Source organism: Microcaecilia unicolor, chromosome 12 (genome assembly GCF_901765095.1).
Source record: "Microcaecilia unicolor chromosome 12, aMicUni1.1, whole genome shotgun sequence".
NCBI classification, from domain to species: domain Eukaryota; kingdom Metazoa; phylum Chordata; class Amphibia; order Gymnophiona; family Siphonopidae; genus Microcaecilia; species Microcaecilia unicolor.
In genome coordinates, this window is record NC_044042.1 from 49,992,289 (window position 1) to 50,008,725 (window position 16,437).

At 40.6% G+C, this 16,437-nt stretch overlaps 2 protein-coding genes across 4 annotated transcripts in view; one reads left to right on the forward strand and one right to left on the reverse strand.

Moving 5' to 3' along the window:
• Positions 1-1,472: 1,472 nt before the first annotated feature.
• ATP5MG (ATP synthase membrane subunit g) lies at positions 1,473-7,321 on the reverse strand. The gene is made up of 3 exons (XM_030220694.1): positions 7,165-7,321; positions 5,654-5,814; positions 1,473-1,815 (listed from the first exon to the last, which is right to left on the reverse strand). Exons 1-3 carry the CDS (start codon positions 7,226-7,228, stop codon positions 1,717-1,719), a joined length of 324 nt encoding a protein of 107 aa, XP_030076554.1. The 5' UTR covers positions 7,229-7,321; the 3' UTR covers positions 1,473-1,716.
• A 100-nt stretch (positions 7,322-7,421) lies between these two features.
• The window catches only part of KMT2A (lysine methyltransferase 2A), a 473,075-nt gene continuing 464,059 nt past the window's right edge, over positions 7,422-16,437 (forward strand). For all 3 annotated transcript variants that reach the window (XM_030220693.1, XM_030220691.1, XM_030220692.1), the window contains exon 1: positions 7,422-7,697. In XM_030220693.1, coding sequence (XP_030076553.1) covers positions 7,470-7,697 — 228 coding nt within the window. In that variant the 5' untranslated portion in view covers positions 7,422-7,469. The remainder of the gene's footprint in view (positions 7,698-16,437) is intronic.

Sequence of the window (16,437 nt, forward strand, 5' to 3'; positions counted from 1 at the left end):
TGAAAGAACAGCTGAACACACCTGCTGGTCTTCTAGCAGTTCAATCCCAGTAGCTGTCATGACAGATAAAAACAAAAATACTAACCTTTTTGTTGTATAGATCACAGTCATACCAGCTGCTGACACTTCCTGTTCCAAAAGGCTATAACGAAAGCTATTCAAATATGGTACCAGGACAAATAACCACTATGAATTCAAGTTTCAGCAGAAAGTGGCAGCCTAAAGAAAGATACTAACTTATTTAATAAGTCTGTTAGATTAGTAGACAGGGCATCCATGGTAAGGAATCCTGTATGTGCTGTAAACCATTTTGGTTGTACCATAGAAAGATGGGGTATGTTACATACAGGTACTTTCTCTAGTGCTGGTGGGTTCTCAATTTGTTTTGTACCTTGAGTAATGGAGAGTTAAGTGACTTGGCCACAGTGGGAATCAGTCAGTTCCCCTTTTCTCAGCTCACTGCTCTAACAGTTAGGTTGGTCCATCACTCCATGGTAAGCAATAGGAAATTTCAGATATAGGGCCAGTCTAGAGCAGGGTTCAACACTGTACACCAGTGTATGACTGGTGGTAGAGGCTGGCCCAAGCATTGCATGATATCAGCAAAGAAATGAATTGTAAAAATGCTGTTTTTTTTTTTTTTTTTTTTTAATGAGAATTTGTCGATTCCAATGTAATGTTTTAAAAGTTTAACAAGCAGTTAATGGGGGGAAATGTTACTGTTCTGGTAGGCAGCCCAGGTGGGGACTGCCTTGGTAGGCAGAAATACAGTTCCTCTAGGGGCAGTCATTTATTAAAGACTGGAATGTCTTCAACTCAGCACATCAACTTATTTGGATCAGTTTGTTTTTTTTTCTTCCTGCCAAAAAAAAAGTTTCACTTTGTTCTAGATCTACTTCACAGCCATAGCACATCACCCTGTAAAATATTGGAAGGTGATACAGTGACCGAACCAGAGATGCCAAGGGTAAATCATCCCAAAGTGAGATTTGCCAAACCAGGAGATTGAAGGCCAAAGAGATTTTACAGATGGTATATCCAGGGTATAAATCTAGAAAGAGTTAAGTGTAGTATTGCTTTCCAAATGAATCAAGGCAGCATAAAATGCTATTGGCTTTTGTTTGGAGCCTCTGAAAGAATCCAGACAAAGGGAGGAGCAATTTGGGTAATTACTTTTTTTAAAGCTAAAAATTGTTTTCCACCCCGTAATTAAAAGCATGTTTCAGAGCACATTTTACTTGCAGGACAGGGCAAGGGGAAACAGCAGTAGAAAGGTATGCATCCAATTACTTCTCTAAAGCTTCCCTCTCAAGCAGGGATCAAGATTAGTGCACTGGTACTGAACTGATCAGTGAGAGAGCTTTCAAATGAGTGTGACACTCTTAATGATCTAGACTTGACATCTCTGCAGAACTGTGTAGGTCAAGCTTTAGAAATGGCATAGAAAGATGAGATTAGTGTGGCCAAGAAAGGTTCATTGATTCTGTATGCTTTATTCATATTTTATAAAGAACAGCAGTAAAGTCATTTGATATAGCTGGACAATTCATGAGTAGCACACTCTAGTAAGAATTTACCCTTTTCTGTAAGGACAGACAGTGGACTACACCAGGCATGAAGAGGAATACTTATTTTCTCCTTGATGGGTGTAGTAGACAATGCTTGTAAAGAACACTACCAATTAGGAGAAAGACAACAGTGAGGTAGGGTTGGTCTTCAAACGTTGTAACCGATTAGCCCACGTTTACCAATGATCTCTCCAATATAAAACCACATCAGCACCTCTGTGGCTACCAAACCATTCCGGATGGCTTCCTGAAATAGAACAAACAGCAGGTGTGAGCTTTCACAGTGTACCACACTACCTACTGATATTGCTTACTTGCTACACAGCCCATTGTGTGGTATCATGTATAGATACTCAGTGTACTAGCTGGTCAGGTTTTTATTAATAAAAGTTCACAGGGGTTAACTTTTCAAATGAAGAGGTGTTTAAAAAGGTGGTTACTATAGAATCTGATGGAGTTAGAAGGCAAAAGATGGCTCTGAACCAGACCTTTTGAGCAAATTTTAAAAAATAAAAACTGAGGTGGCAAGCAGGCACTGCTCAGAACTTTCTTCTTACCAACCGTAGGGAACATGCATCAATAAATACCTGTCAATCTTTGGGCTTGATGTAAACTGCAGAGGATCCCTGAAGAGCAGTACAGAAATTCAAACAAACAAGGCTAACAAGTGGCCACATGCACCTTTTGAAATCCAGTATGAGACATTGCCTCCTGTGATAGCTATAGAGACTCTAGCAGTAGTTTAGACCAGGGATTATCAACCTTGTCCTAGGGAGCCAGCCAGGCTGTTGAGATATCCATATTGAATATAGGGTCATATGCAGTGATAGTAATCCATACAAAATCACTCATGCATATTTTATTCTTGATCTCCTGAAAAAAATGGTTGGATATGTCCCAAAGACTGGCTGAGAACCATTTTTAGACAAAAAGGTAGCTCTGGGCCACTGTTTCCAACTTCATTTGACTTCTACAGCTAATAAAAAAAAAAACTGTTTAAACCCCCCCTCCACAAATATTTCACTGATAAAGACCATGAAAGAACTGCCCCTGCAACCCCAGAACTGGCTTCTCCCTGATAGCTGCAATATTGGGATCTTGCCAGGTATTTGTGACCTGGATTGGCCACTGTTGGAAACAGGATGCTGGGCTTGATGGACCTTTGGTCTGCCCCAGTGTGACAATTCTTATGTACTTATTAATAGCTGTATAGAAAGAAGGCAGTTAATATGCTGTATCATTTTTTTTTTTAATATTTCAAGTATACAGTAATAAGTTAGAAATTACTGGGTCATGTGCTTTATGCCAAACATTAACAGCTTTACTATATAACCTTAGTGTGCCGCAGTCTGAACAGCCATAAATTAATCTGCAGCACATTGCATAGGTTTATTGTACCACACCGATAAAAGGATCGCCTCAAGTGTTTCCCCAGTCTGGTCCTGGAGTACCCCTTCCCAGTCAGGTTTTCAGAATATCCATAATGAATATACATGAAAGAAATTTGCATATAATGGAGGCAGTGTATACAAATCAAGTTCATGCATGCTCATTGTGGATATCCTGAAAACCTGACTGGGAAGGGGTACTCCAGGACAGGACTTGGGTAACATTGGTTTAGAACAGCAATTCTCTACCACTAATCCATAGCAGCCAGAGTGGTGGTGACTGCAAGGTTACTAAGGAAGTAATTCTCAATGTAGTTACTATAGCTATATGGCAACCCATACTATAACCTAGATGGACAGCTTCCAGCAATACTTCGTTACCCTCCACAACCTTACCTTTGGATTATACTTTTAGCTGGGGCTGTTCCCAAGGCCTGATCATGGGAATGGCAGTAGTAGCCAAATAAGGAGCATGACAGTCAGCATGCAGTCAGTTCTCAGGTCTTACCTTCCATCCAAAAAAGGTACAAGGCCATTGCAAGATTTGAGAACAGAGTGTGCTGATGCTGTTATTGCAAAGATTAGGGCAAGGAACTTGCACCAGATGGGGGGGGGGGGGGGGGGGGGAAATCTGCTAGACCCAGGATGCTGTGAAGGGTAGTGGTAGTATATTGGCTAGCTGGGTGAATGTGTATGAAATAAAATCTTAGTGCATGGCTAGGAAGGAAGAAAAAGTTTCCCCATAGGACTTTATTTTTTTAATTTCATTTAACTAATAGGTCAGCCCTGCAGCAATGTACCCTATGTGAGTGGTAGATAAACAGGAAGAAGAGGAGGCTATTTCATTTGTTCAGAACCCATGTCTGTTTTATCATTCCCACCTTAAGTAATTTCTTTATCCCTTATTTGTCTGTATTGATTAGATTATAAGCTCTGTCGAGCAGGGACTGTCTCTTCATATTCAAGTGTACAGCGCTGCATACATCTAGAAGCGCTACAGAAATGATTAGTAGTAGATGAGTCGTTCCCCCCCCCCCCCCCCCCCCCCCAATAATCAGCCCTGCATCCTGTCCACTTCAATTAAGGAGGGCTAGTCACTTGTTTAGATTTAGCTCACAACCTTTTGGTAATAGCTTACATACAAAAAGTTGACAAATACTAGTCTAGTCTAGAGACTTAGGAAAATGTAAAATAAGGTTGGTGCTACTTAGGCCAACTAAGCCCTTTACAAAATGGTCAGTGTCACATATGAAATGGCCACACATTCTGTTGCCTTTAACAACTTAGGCAAATCAGTTAAGTGGGTACTTCTGTACAAGTTACCTAAACTATGCATGCTTGCAAATTCTCTAACTGCAATATAGAATACTGGCCTAACTTTAGGCACAACCACTTACACCATGTCAAGGGATGATGAAAATGCGTGTGTAACTGACAATATTCTATAACCTTAATACTTAAGTGATGGGCATGCCATTAACCCATCCATGACCCTTCCACATCCACCCCCTCCCCTACCAGTTGTGAGCTAAAGGACTTATATGTTAAGGTTATAGAACTGTGCAGTTATGCATGAAACTGCAAATTAGGGTCAATTTGCTATAATTATAGCCAATTAGCACCTAATTTATTTTATTTTTATTTTTGTTACATTTGTACCCCGCGCTTTCCCACTCATGGCAGGCTCAATGCGGCAGGCAATGGAGGGTTAAGTGACTTGCCCAGAGTCCTCAGGACCAAAGTCCACCACCCTAACCACTAGGCCACTCCTCCACTCAATTAAGTTGCACACAAACTGATAATGTTTAGAACGAGGGGGTAAACGGTTTATTCTCCAATGCTACAGGGAAACCACACCACTATGTAAATATCTATGTAGTGGGGTGAGACTCATATACATTAAATTTCTATCAAATAATGTATAGTAGTATACAGCATTAACTAGATAGGAAAGTTTTGCAGTAAACCTTTCTGAAAAGGTTATTACAGTGAATTCTCAACTAGCTCTACATTACCCTTTTGTGAAGTAGTAGTCTAAACAAAAGCTACCCCGCAGTTAAGCAGGCTATTTGGGCATGTAATTCTGAGCCGAGTGGGAGAGTCAGATCCCAAGCCACCCCCCCCCCCACCCCCGAACACACACAAATATACATTGTGTAACTATCTAAAAGATTGTCAGCCACCAAGTCCTAGAGCAGCATTCAAAGTGTTCTGCTTGGGAAGATTTCTAATCTTTTACAGTACAAGAGTGATGATACTAAGAAAAGCTCAACAAAACTGTTTATTAAAAAGCTTGCAAATAGTGCAGTGGCAGACTATGGAATAATAACAGGAGTGTGTGCACTCTCCATGCATACACGCATATCGAAGGGGAATGCTGCCAGGCTCTATTTGCTAATAAAAAAATAAGATGACACCCCAGTATACACCTGGTTTTTCATAGGTCCACAAATCTCTGAAAGCACATCTCTTCCACAAGGCTTACAAAGAGAACCCATAGCCTTACAAAATAACCTAACACCTGCTATCTCTCTTCCCTTACCTAATTTCTGCTCACTACTAAAGATAGCTGGTATCATGAACGATTATGTCATAACCAAACTCTGTAAGCCACATTGAGCCTGCAAATAGGTGGGAAAATGTGGGATACAAATGCAATAAAACAAATAAATAGGTCAATTCATAGTTTGATGTTACCTTTACTGTGAGCTGTGCAAGACGGCCACTCTGAAAGGCACCGACCATCTTTTTCATGCTCTCTATCGCCTTAGGGATCTCAGCAGGGGTTGGAGGAACAAGCTCAACTTTGGCATAGTACCAGAATGTGGCTAAACGGGGCCTGGAGTAAGTCACAGCAGCTGCAATAAAAAATATATGTATATACACACATAAATATACATATATAAATAAAAAAGCTTAACAGACATTAATATACTCTGCTGCACCACAGTTATTTTCTGATATACTCCCTGCAGGAAACATGTAATTTAAGATCACTCCAGGCATAGATGATCCTAAAGGACTTGTCAAGCAGGCTGTACATGACAACAATAATTCTGGTGACTAAGGAAAAGCACCACTACTGTCATGCACTTTTCCTCTAATGTGATATTAAATCTGTGTCATACTCCACAAGTACTTGGGGTGAATGCTTTTTATAATAATATAAAATCATTGTTTTACCCTCTATCAAAGCAAAGATGGCCAGGGATGCTGTCTGGCTGGGTGAAGATGATGAGAAAGTCAAATATGAATGCTAACAAGAGGGGAAGGAGACTATCAGAAAACAGAAAAACGAGAGAGAGTGAAAAGGAAACAAATATCCTTACTCCTAGTTCAATGATCTAAAAGCTGCTAGGAGGCAGGAAACTTAGATACCAAGGAAAATCCTACCAGGAACTAAAACTATGGCTGCATCTCCAAAACAGAAAAAGACACAAATAAAGTTAAATACTGATTATTTTTAAAGGAACAGCTCTAGCCTATTATCCCGAGATCGTAATTCTTTTCTTCAGGTGCCAGGTAGTAGTCATCCCATAAATTACATACTGTCAAATTCGTTATCTTCACCCCTGAATAACAGTCACTGTAAACTGCAGTGTGTACCACAGAAGCCATCATTTACAAGCAAAGAAATAAAGGGAGTAAGGAGCCAAAGTTGAGTGAAGGAGTGGCCTACTGGTTGGGGTGGTGGACTTTGGTCCTGGGGGAACTGAGTTTAATTCCCACTTCAGGCACAGGCAGCTCCTTGTGACTCTGGGCAAGTCACTTAACCCTCCATTGCCCCATGTAAGCCGCATTGAGCCTGCCATGAGTGGGAAAGTGCGGGGTACAAATGTAACAAACAAACAAAAAAAAAAGTTACTCTCAATGCTGAGTTACATGCACAGCTCAAGAAATACAGCAAGGCCACAAGGCGCCCATGAGCCACATCTAAGAATCTTTCCCAATCTCATTTAAGCACAAACATAAGGGATGAGGCTTAAGCCCTAGGAGCGGCTGCTAGGCAGGTTTCCCATCCTTAATTTCTAGCTGCGTAACCTAGCGCTTTAGAAATGTCAAGTAGTAGTAGTAGATCACCCAAATACTCCACAAAGATTTCACGAGTAGGCCACACTCACGATCTGCTCCAAGAGAAAAATAAGCATAAAGGCCTGAAATACTAAGACACCACTATCACCGCAGTTCCCACAAGCCACGGTTCTCACCGCTCACAAGCTGCGGAGTCCTGGTGACGACGGTCTTCACAAATTTCTGAGCTGCCTGTGCCATATCTGCAATGCCCTTGCCCTCTTAGAGACCGCACAAAGCCTGCGCAGTGAGTGCAGCGTGAACCTAGTAATTAGGCCAACCTCCTTGGTATTAGTAACGCTAGGACTCTGTATAAAGAATACGCGGCGCATGCCCAGTCCCCCCATGCAGGTTCTGGGGCCGGGCGGCGCGCGCCCCTCCCCCTCAGTCCCACTGCTGGCTCGTGCGTGTTGTTGCCTCTAGTCTTCAGTTAAAATAAAAAATGGCGCATAGTTGTCGGTGGCGGTTCCCCGCGCGGCCCGGCACCAGTAGGAAGCTGGCGGCTCGGCAGCGGTTGCCGGCTTTGTTGCAGTCGGCCGCGGGGACCGCGCCTCTTGTCCCTGGCCCATTGAGAGTCGGCCCGGGTTTCGACGCGGCGCTGCAGGTCTCGGCCGCCATCGGCAGCAACCTGCGCAGGTTCCTGGAGGTGCTGGGCGGGAGCGGCGGAGAGGTGAGCTGTGAGAGACGGGCCCCGGCACCCCGCCCTTCCACCCTCAGCCTTCTGAGGGGGGGGGTCCTGCTATTATTTACAGTTAAGGGCGGGGATGGCGTTGTGGGAGGCTTACAGATGTCATGGGGTGGATAGGGAGGGAGGCCCGTTATAAGTGGGCAGGAATTTTTGACGGGGGGGGGGGGGGAGGATTGTTAAGAGTGGGAATAGATGCGATATAAACGCCAACATTTCAGTATGATTGGGAGTTCCAAATGCAATACAAATTATTTCTCGTGAGATGTAAATGAAGGAGTTTACTTAATATTGGAGTTGCTTTTTGTGATGAAGGATGTGGAGAGGCGGATATATTGTGTATCTACATTGTATACAACTTTGTATATTGCTTTGAAAGGCTTTTCTTTGATAATTGGTTAAATAGGGAGCGAGTAGGGTAAGGGGAATGCAAATTGAAGTAGCAAGTGCACGGAAGACAGGAATGAAGGGTGTGGGGAGGATGTCGATAAGGAGTTGGAAGGGGTAAGTGGATAGATAGGGTGGATGGGGAGGGTAAGAAGATGAAGCCGACGTAGATTGCTGGGATAAGGTACGGGGATAGGTGCAGAGTGGGGGGTTAGGAGAGACAGAGACAAGACTCCTGTCTCCCGGTGTTACCCGCAGATGTGGGGTGGGTGGACTGTATTATGGAGGTCGAAAGGAGCTGCTGCTCTTGGCTTGAAGGAGGAGGTAGTCCTGGCAGTTGCAGGAAAGTCTTTTGAATCAAGAGAATAGCAAAGAAAGATGTCCTGAATGCACCAAATATCCTGTATAAAGCCTTCCATCCATCTTCTCTCCCACTGTACCTTCATACGAGGGGGCGGAGAAGACGAAAGTTGCGTTTTTGAACAGTTGATCAGACTTCTGTTTCTAAGGCAGCTCTAGCGGGAAGCTGACGGCACCAACCCTCAACAGTAGGGAGGAGGAATGGGGGTGTGTTACTCTGCATCTTTTGCTCCTTGCTACTGTATACCTCACTCCTTCCCTTATCTCTAGTGTGTACTGGCCGAAAAAAAAAAAATTAGAATGTCTTTACTCTCTGCCAATAGTCAGAGATCTTTGTTTAGTATTAATATCTATTATAGAATTGTCATTTTGCTTCAATCATTGGTATAGTAAGTGTGAAAACAACCCTTGAGAGTTAATCTTCTGTTTCTCACTATGAAGCATGTATTTTTACTTACTTCTTCATCTAGGACTTGGAAATGTAGCTGTCAAATCAGAGAAGCTCTTTAGACATTTTGCCTAAGGTTGGAAAATAATATTTAACTGGAAAAATTAGAGTGCTATGTTCTTGTATATTGGAGGCCCGAATCTGTGTTAAAATGCTCTTTAAGTAGTAGTCTGATACAGTAAATAAAGGCTGAGTCTGTCAATTTAAGTCCCAATCATTTGCATTGCTGGGTCTGCCTGAGACTGTGTGGGAGACCTGGGAGGCAGGATTATAGTGGCTAGATTTACTGAATCCTTCTGTTTAGGCATAGGTACTAGAGAAAATTAATGGGATCTTTTGTAATCTTCATCCCAAGATGGTGGAGTGTATAGAAGGAAGGAAAAGACTGTCCTGGATATGGAGGGGAATACTCATACTCAATTCCTGGCTATTGGGTTATATCTTTACCAGTGAGGACATAAATAGGTAAACTGGATGGTCCAAATGATCTTTTTCTGCTGTCATGTAATATGATTTGTACAGGTAAAATACGCACGGTATGAAATATATGAACTTTCAGTTTTAAATATATTTTTGAATATGTATTGTAACAATTATAGGGTTTTTTTTGACTTAGTGAAATACAGTTTTGTGATCATGTAACTTAAAAAGCATTGTAGTAAAATTAAGTGCTTTCTGTGTAAATTCCCTTTGCACATATTGTGCAGTCCAGCATGTTGTCCTTTCTGGACAAAATTAACTTTTTAAATGAAGACTAGGAAGATCTGCTCAGTTTAGGCAGCTCATTTATTGCTCAGGTCTTAAACTTTTGCCTGTTGGGTTGGGATAAGTAATTCATGTTTAAATCTGCTGATCAGAAAGTTTTGTTTTGCAATAAGAAAGCTATTGTAGTTTTATTTTCCTAACTTGAAATGTTTTTATTGATGTTTAATGTCTAATGTCTAAAACAGGGCTACTACAATCTATTTTGCAGACCCTGCAGCCAGCCAGGTTTTAATGATATCTGCAATGAATAGGCATGGGGGAAATCTGTATGTATTGAACACCTAGTGTATGAAAATTTTATCCTGCACCTAGTTCAGTGTAGGTATCATAAAAACTTGACAGTTTTTTTTTTAATTTAAATGATATCATGACCATCTGGTCAGTACTGTCCAGGCAGTGTGATGGGTGGAGAGGCAGCCTTCCCTTATTTTCAATAAGTTATCATAATTTTCCTTGCTTTTATGTACTTTTAGGAAACTTCTTCAGAATTTGATATTTCTGATGACTGATTCTCTGCAAAGACATCAATATTCCTTAAAATATGAAATAGACCAGCTGAATTTCCATCAGATTGGAGCAGCTTCTGTTCCTTTATCCAGTGTGGGGCAGCATTGTTTGTCACATTCTTATTGCTCTGTTTCAGTGAAAGGTTAGAAGCAGTTATTTAGATAAAGACAGGAAGGAGAATTTTGGGTCTCTTTTGTGTCTGGTAGGAAAAGTGTTATCTATTTTTTTTTAACTTCACACAATAAATTTATTGTAGTGGGAGTTGCTATGAATGCTAGTAAACAAGGAACTTTGATTTTCATGATTTCCCTGGAAATAGGTTGCTAACTGTTGGCCTGGTTTTAACTTACATTTGAAGGTTGAATACCTACCATCTGCTACTGTAAGAAGCATTGATAATGGAAATAATACAAAGGAACAGTTTTGGCATTCTGTACTGAATGTAAGGCTGCTCTGATCTTAAAAGTATGGGGGGGGGGGGGCACTAGTGTACTTAGATCCTTCTAGGCCTATGCAAGCTACCTGGTGCCATGGAGTTTTCCACAGACACTGATAGAATAGTCAAAATGTCTCAATTGAGATGGCTCGTAGACTGGAGTATTTAACTGCTGTAATAACCATTGATTTCTGATATTTTCTTTTCATACAAAATGCAACGGATTAGGGTTCTTTCAAATCTATAAGTAATGTCTGTTGCTGAACAGATGCAATGTTAACTTAAGTAATACAAACCTTTTCCAGTCATGTTTCATTCCACTCTTCTCATGGATATTGGCAGACCAACTCCTACACCCTGACTTAGGGCTTAAATGAAAGTAATAGAATTTTTTTCACCTCTTTCCCAGATCTTCTGAATATCCCAGTTCTATGCAACCAGCCAGTTTCCTTTTCCCTATAATCTCTTGAACTGTTTCATGTATTGCATTGGCTATAAGGTGTATTTTCATATCACTTAGACTTAAAGTTCCGTAGTAACCTATGGGACATTGTGAGTCTAAGGGGGCCTTTTACAAAGCCACGCTAGCATTTTTAGCTCGCAGTAAAATCCAGCTGGTGGTAATTGCTGAGATGCCATAGGAATATAATGGGTGTCTCAGTGTTTACTGTCGGCTGATTTTTACTGCAAACTAAAAATGCTAGTGCGGCTTTGTAAAAGACCCCCTATGTGTTTTGAAAATGAGCCCCAAAGGTGTAAGCAAAATCCAAATAAATAATGGTGGCACACTTGGGCTGTGTTGTATCAACTACTCTGAGGCATGCTTTCTTCAGTGAATGATGTGGTATCCTCTCCATTCCCATATATACTTTTGTCAGCCAACTGTGGTCCGCTGGAATTTTCTTCCATGAACACAGAACAAAAGTATTTAGCGTTTTTCTTTCCTCATCTCTCTGTAGTAGTGGCCCTCAGGGTGTGTTAAGTCTTACAGTTCATTTCTAGCCTTCCTGCTTTCCCTGACATGCCTGAAAAAAATATTGCTACCCCATTCTATATATTAATCTACACATACTTTTGCCATTTATAGAATGAAAGAAGTACACAGAAAAGAATACCAGATAAAGCTCTCTTTTGTATGTATATGTGTGTGTATATATATGGGTTTTTTTTTTGGGGGGGGGGGGGGGTTACATAAAGATCTGTTGCTTATCGTGTAGGTAGGTCTTTTTAGCTTGGTCCATGCCTTATGTCTTCCTTCTCTGCCACTTCATGCTTCAGGTACTTTTCCATTTGGTCAGCATGATTGAAATCCAGTATTTTTGAGTTTTGTATGTCTGCACTCTTCTTTAGCTCTTATATCAAATCACACCATGTGATGATCACTACTGCCCACATGAGTACTCACCCAAACATTAGACACATTTTCTCCATGTGTGAATACAAGATCCAGTGTTGCCCTTCCCGTGTGGATTCCATCACCATTTATCTGAGCAGAACACCTTGAAATGGATCCATAGTCTCTACTGTCTGATTCTGCAGGTAGGGCACTCCAGTCCACATCCAGAAGGTTGAAATCTCAAAGCAAGTTACATTCTTTCTTTCATTCCTAACTTCTGGATATGCATAACAGGTCTCTCTCTGGTTTCTGTGTTTGAGTTGAATGACTGGATATGACAGCTGTGTAGATAGAAGTTCCATCTTCTCTTTCCAAGATGATCCATATTCTTTCCTATTTTCCTCAAGGTTCCTGCATAGTATCTTTTAGAATGTTTTTCAAGTACAGAGCTACTCTTCCACCTTTTCAGCCGTCTCTATCCCCCTGAAAAGATTATAGCTCAGTATGGTTGTGTTGAATGGGACTCATTGAAACATCTATGTGACATCCTGAAAATAAAAAAGGCACAGAGAAAATAGCTTGCACTGCATGACAGGTCCTTCCTTTGGCATCTTCATCAGTGAGCAGACTGGATGAGCCATATCTGTCTTTATCTGCATCATCCATTATATAGTCTAGCATACACAGAGAGCAATTAGGAAGGATGCACTAACAGCAGGGGAAGCTGTGCACTTTTTGATCAGTGTTTGACTTCTGATTGCCCTTTGGCTCCAATGATCAAATCTCTGGTGCTGCTCTGAATAGCCCTGTAAAAATATCGCCAGAACAGCGTAGAAGAAGAATGCCCTAATCCTCAATGCTAATGAGTCACGGATATAGGCAAGTTAATAGCGTTGAATATTAGGGGAAATGGGTATACCACCCTTCTGTGGTTTTTGTGACTACATTCAAAGTGGTTACACTTAACCTTCCATTTCCCCAGGTACAAAAAAAAACCCAAAACTTTGTGAGCCCTCTAGGTACAGAGGAAGTACGTGTATATAATGTGTACAGCGTTGCGTACGTCTAGTAGCACTATAGAAATGATTAGTAGTAGTTTGCATAGTTTATACACGTACTTATTTGTACCTGGGGCAATGGAGGGTTAAGTGATTTGCCCAGAGTCACAAGGAGCTGTAATGGGAATCAAACCCAGTTCCCCAGGATCAAAGTCCGCTGCAGTAGTCCACTCGGTTCAGCGGGAGGATTGTGCTTGGTGCATGCGCAGAAGAGTTCTGCGTTAAGTTCGGCTCCTGTGTGCATGTGCCTGGTAAAAACCTGAACGTGAAGCACACATTGTCTGTTTTCTGTGGCCTAATATAAGTGTTTTTAATTTTTTTAAATTTGGATTCTTATATTTAGATGCAGAAAACAAACGCCAATGTGTGTTTTCACTTTGGGTGTTTGTATTTTTTTTTAGCATGGACGCTTTAAATTTAGACGTAGGAAACGGGTGCCAACGTGTTCTTTCACTTAAGGGCTTGCACGGGCTTCTTTCTGCTTCCAAAAGCACTCAAAACTGGCAGATTTTGCAGAAAGAAGCATGAGAATCATGAGAAATCCTCCCTTCCAACACCCTAAGGCCTACTCTGATCTGGTGTTATTTTTTTGCAGCGGTAAAGCAGTTTTGTTTTGGGTGCTCTTTTCTGAGCATTGGGGAGGATTACATCATGACTTCATTAACATGTGCATGCTACTTGTCTTGTTCATCTGCATGCTCGTTTGTTCCCATACTCCAGGTCTCTGAACGTTGGCAGGTAAATTTGGGTTCTAGTACGACACTAATAGCCTCTAGTGTTTTGCATTTACTTTTGAGCATCGGTGCCTTAATGTGCGGGAAGTGGGAGGTTCATTGGATTCCTAATGAGGTTTAGCTAAATTGTTCCTTGCCTTTCTTTAATTTAGGCTCCCTCTCCCTCCAGATTAGTATTCAAAGTGATGAGTTCTGTTCTGTCAATTGTCCTGTTTGCTGTGTCACTTTTGGAATTGAGCAGAAGACACTGCTGTATGCTAAAGCTTTTGTTTCTTTGATTCAGGATTAATTTTTTTAATTTGTTAAAGTAGCAGTTAGAAAACCTGCAGAGTCGCTGTCAAAAATGAGTGCATTTGTAAATGAAACTTGTGGTAGACCTAATCAGGAGTTGCATTTCTGTTAGCAGTTCGAGTCAAGTTGATAAGTTTGCAGATCACCTGCCAGAAGCATTTGTGACAGTGACTAGAGGAGATTGAAACAGTGAAGATACATCCATTGTTGAAACTAGTGCTCTTAGGCAGTTTTGAAGGATTGTTGTATCCCAGAACCAAATTACTTTTGAGCCACGACTTTTTATGTCTACATGTACCTTTTTTTTTTTTTTTTTTTTTTTACCCAGTCGATTCCTCCTGCTTCTAGTTCAGTCAGAACCATGAGTCTTCATTTTCACCTATCCAGTACCAGGTAGCCTTCCACAAATTTGCAATCATGGAGCCTAAATCCATCTATTAGATGTTGCCGTGTCATGACTGACGCCCTCCTTTCTCTCTCACCAGAAACAGTGAATGCCTCTGTTGCATCCATGGCCAATGTGGAAGATCAAAGCCTGGTCCCTCTGCATGGCAGTGTTCAATATTGCTACTGTGCTACCAACCATAGGATCCAGCACTGGGGTTGCTCAACATTGAACAAACTCCTTGATTGTGTCAGGGAGAGGTAATTTCCATTGGGCTTCGCAACCCCCAATAATTTTGAATAGTTGGCTCCTATGGCACCAACTCTGTCCTGGATGTGAACTGCTTTAACCTTCTTAAAATCCAATAAAGGAAGAGTGATTGAAGGAAAGATTACTAGAATCCTTATGCATCTAAGAACACTTAAACTTTAGAGTGGTCTGATAGTTCATCAGTGCATTTATGCTATTTTTGTGTTCAGGCTCCAGAAAGCATTTCCTGGACAGTCATAATGAAAATAATAAATTGGGCAGGGCTAACATAATGATCTAACTTTACTGCTCTTAGACTAGTAATAACAGAAGGGTTTTATCTTATGGTAAATGAGTGCTTGGTTGAGAAACCCCATAAAGTAAACTCAAGAGTACACCTTGAACTCGGCGTTTAGTTTTTGGAGTTCTCTTAGTCGTGGCAGTTGATTCTTCTTAGAGCTGTCTTGACCAGATACAGATCCTTTTAGAAGAGGACTTGTGTTCTTTCAGAAGAACGTGTCATGGTTTTGTTCTTAACAGTGACTGGCCATCTCTGTTTTTTGCTGTTTTTCTATGGAACATTTTTGTTCTCATGTTTTTCTTCAGTTTAGTTCTTATAAATCTACATAGTGTTTAATCACTTTAGTGACATAGAACATATACAGTTTTTGTTGTGACTAATCCAAACAAAAAATGAGTGCTATATATTATAACAGCAAAATTTTGTTTCATTCTAAGTGACAACCGTGAAGACCACTTTGACTCCTTAATGATGAGTCATTTTAGCTTGTGGTAGGATATTTTCCAGAGTTTATATTGCTTAGACCACAGGCCACCAATTGCTCAGTTGAAGGAGAAGCTGAGAAATGCCACATCTTGTGTTTTCTGAAATCCTGCTTTAATTTTTTTTTCTGTTTGGGATTTATTAACTGCCTTTTATGAAGAGATTCACCCAAGGCAGTGTACAGTAGGTACAGTTTAACATAAAACTAATAATTTTGTTAACAGCAAAATAATAAAAATAGCCAAGAATAAACATAAATACAATAAATCAGGTAAACTTGAAACAGTAAATTGATACCTAATAATTGAACTACCATGGAACAGTATAAAAATATACACATTTAACAGCACTGGAATTCAAATACCAGAGATATAACAGTGTTAGCATAATACTAATGATACACCTAATAAGCATGCATTAGAACATTCAACTAACATAGATATGATGCTAAAGATTTTCTACAATTCAGCTTATGATATAGTTGAGAGACCAAGAAAAGATATATGATGGGAACAAGATGCATGGTAGAGTCAGTTGGGATAATTTGATGGTTAGCAAAACTCAAGGCAAGTTTGTTGTATAGTTAAGCAAGAGATAAGGAACTGATCTAAGTTAGTGTGTGTAGCGAGCTAGTAAGCTTGAGGCACAGAGTTGGGCTTCCTCTGGGATTTGGAATTAGGTGTATACAGCACCAGAGACATTAATTCATTTAAGTGTTTATATACTGCTTAGACCTAAGTGGTTTACATTTTCATTTTACAGGTACTGGGACTGTCCCTAGTGGGCTCACGTTCTAAGTTCTAAATATTAAATGTTTTCTATCCATGGTTTAGGCAAGGTTGCGTATTTTAAGTACAAAGTGCTAAATGGAATAATCAAATTGTGATTTTAAATGTGTACCATTGTTTAGTCTTGAGTTGCTTTTGCTGAAAGGATTTACTTGATTATATAGCCAGAGGGATAGAAAAATGCTATATGTCTTCCT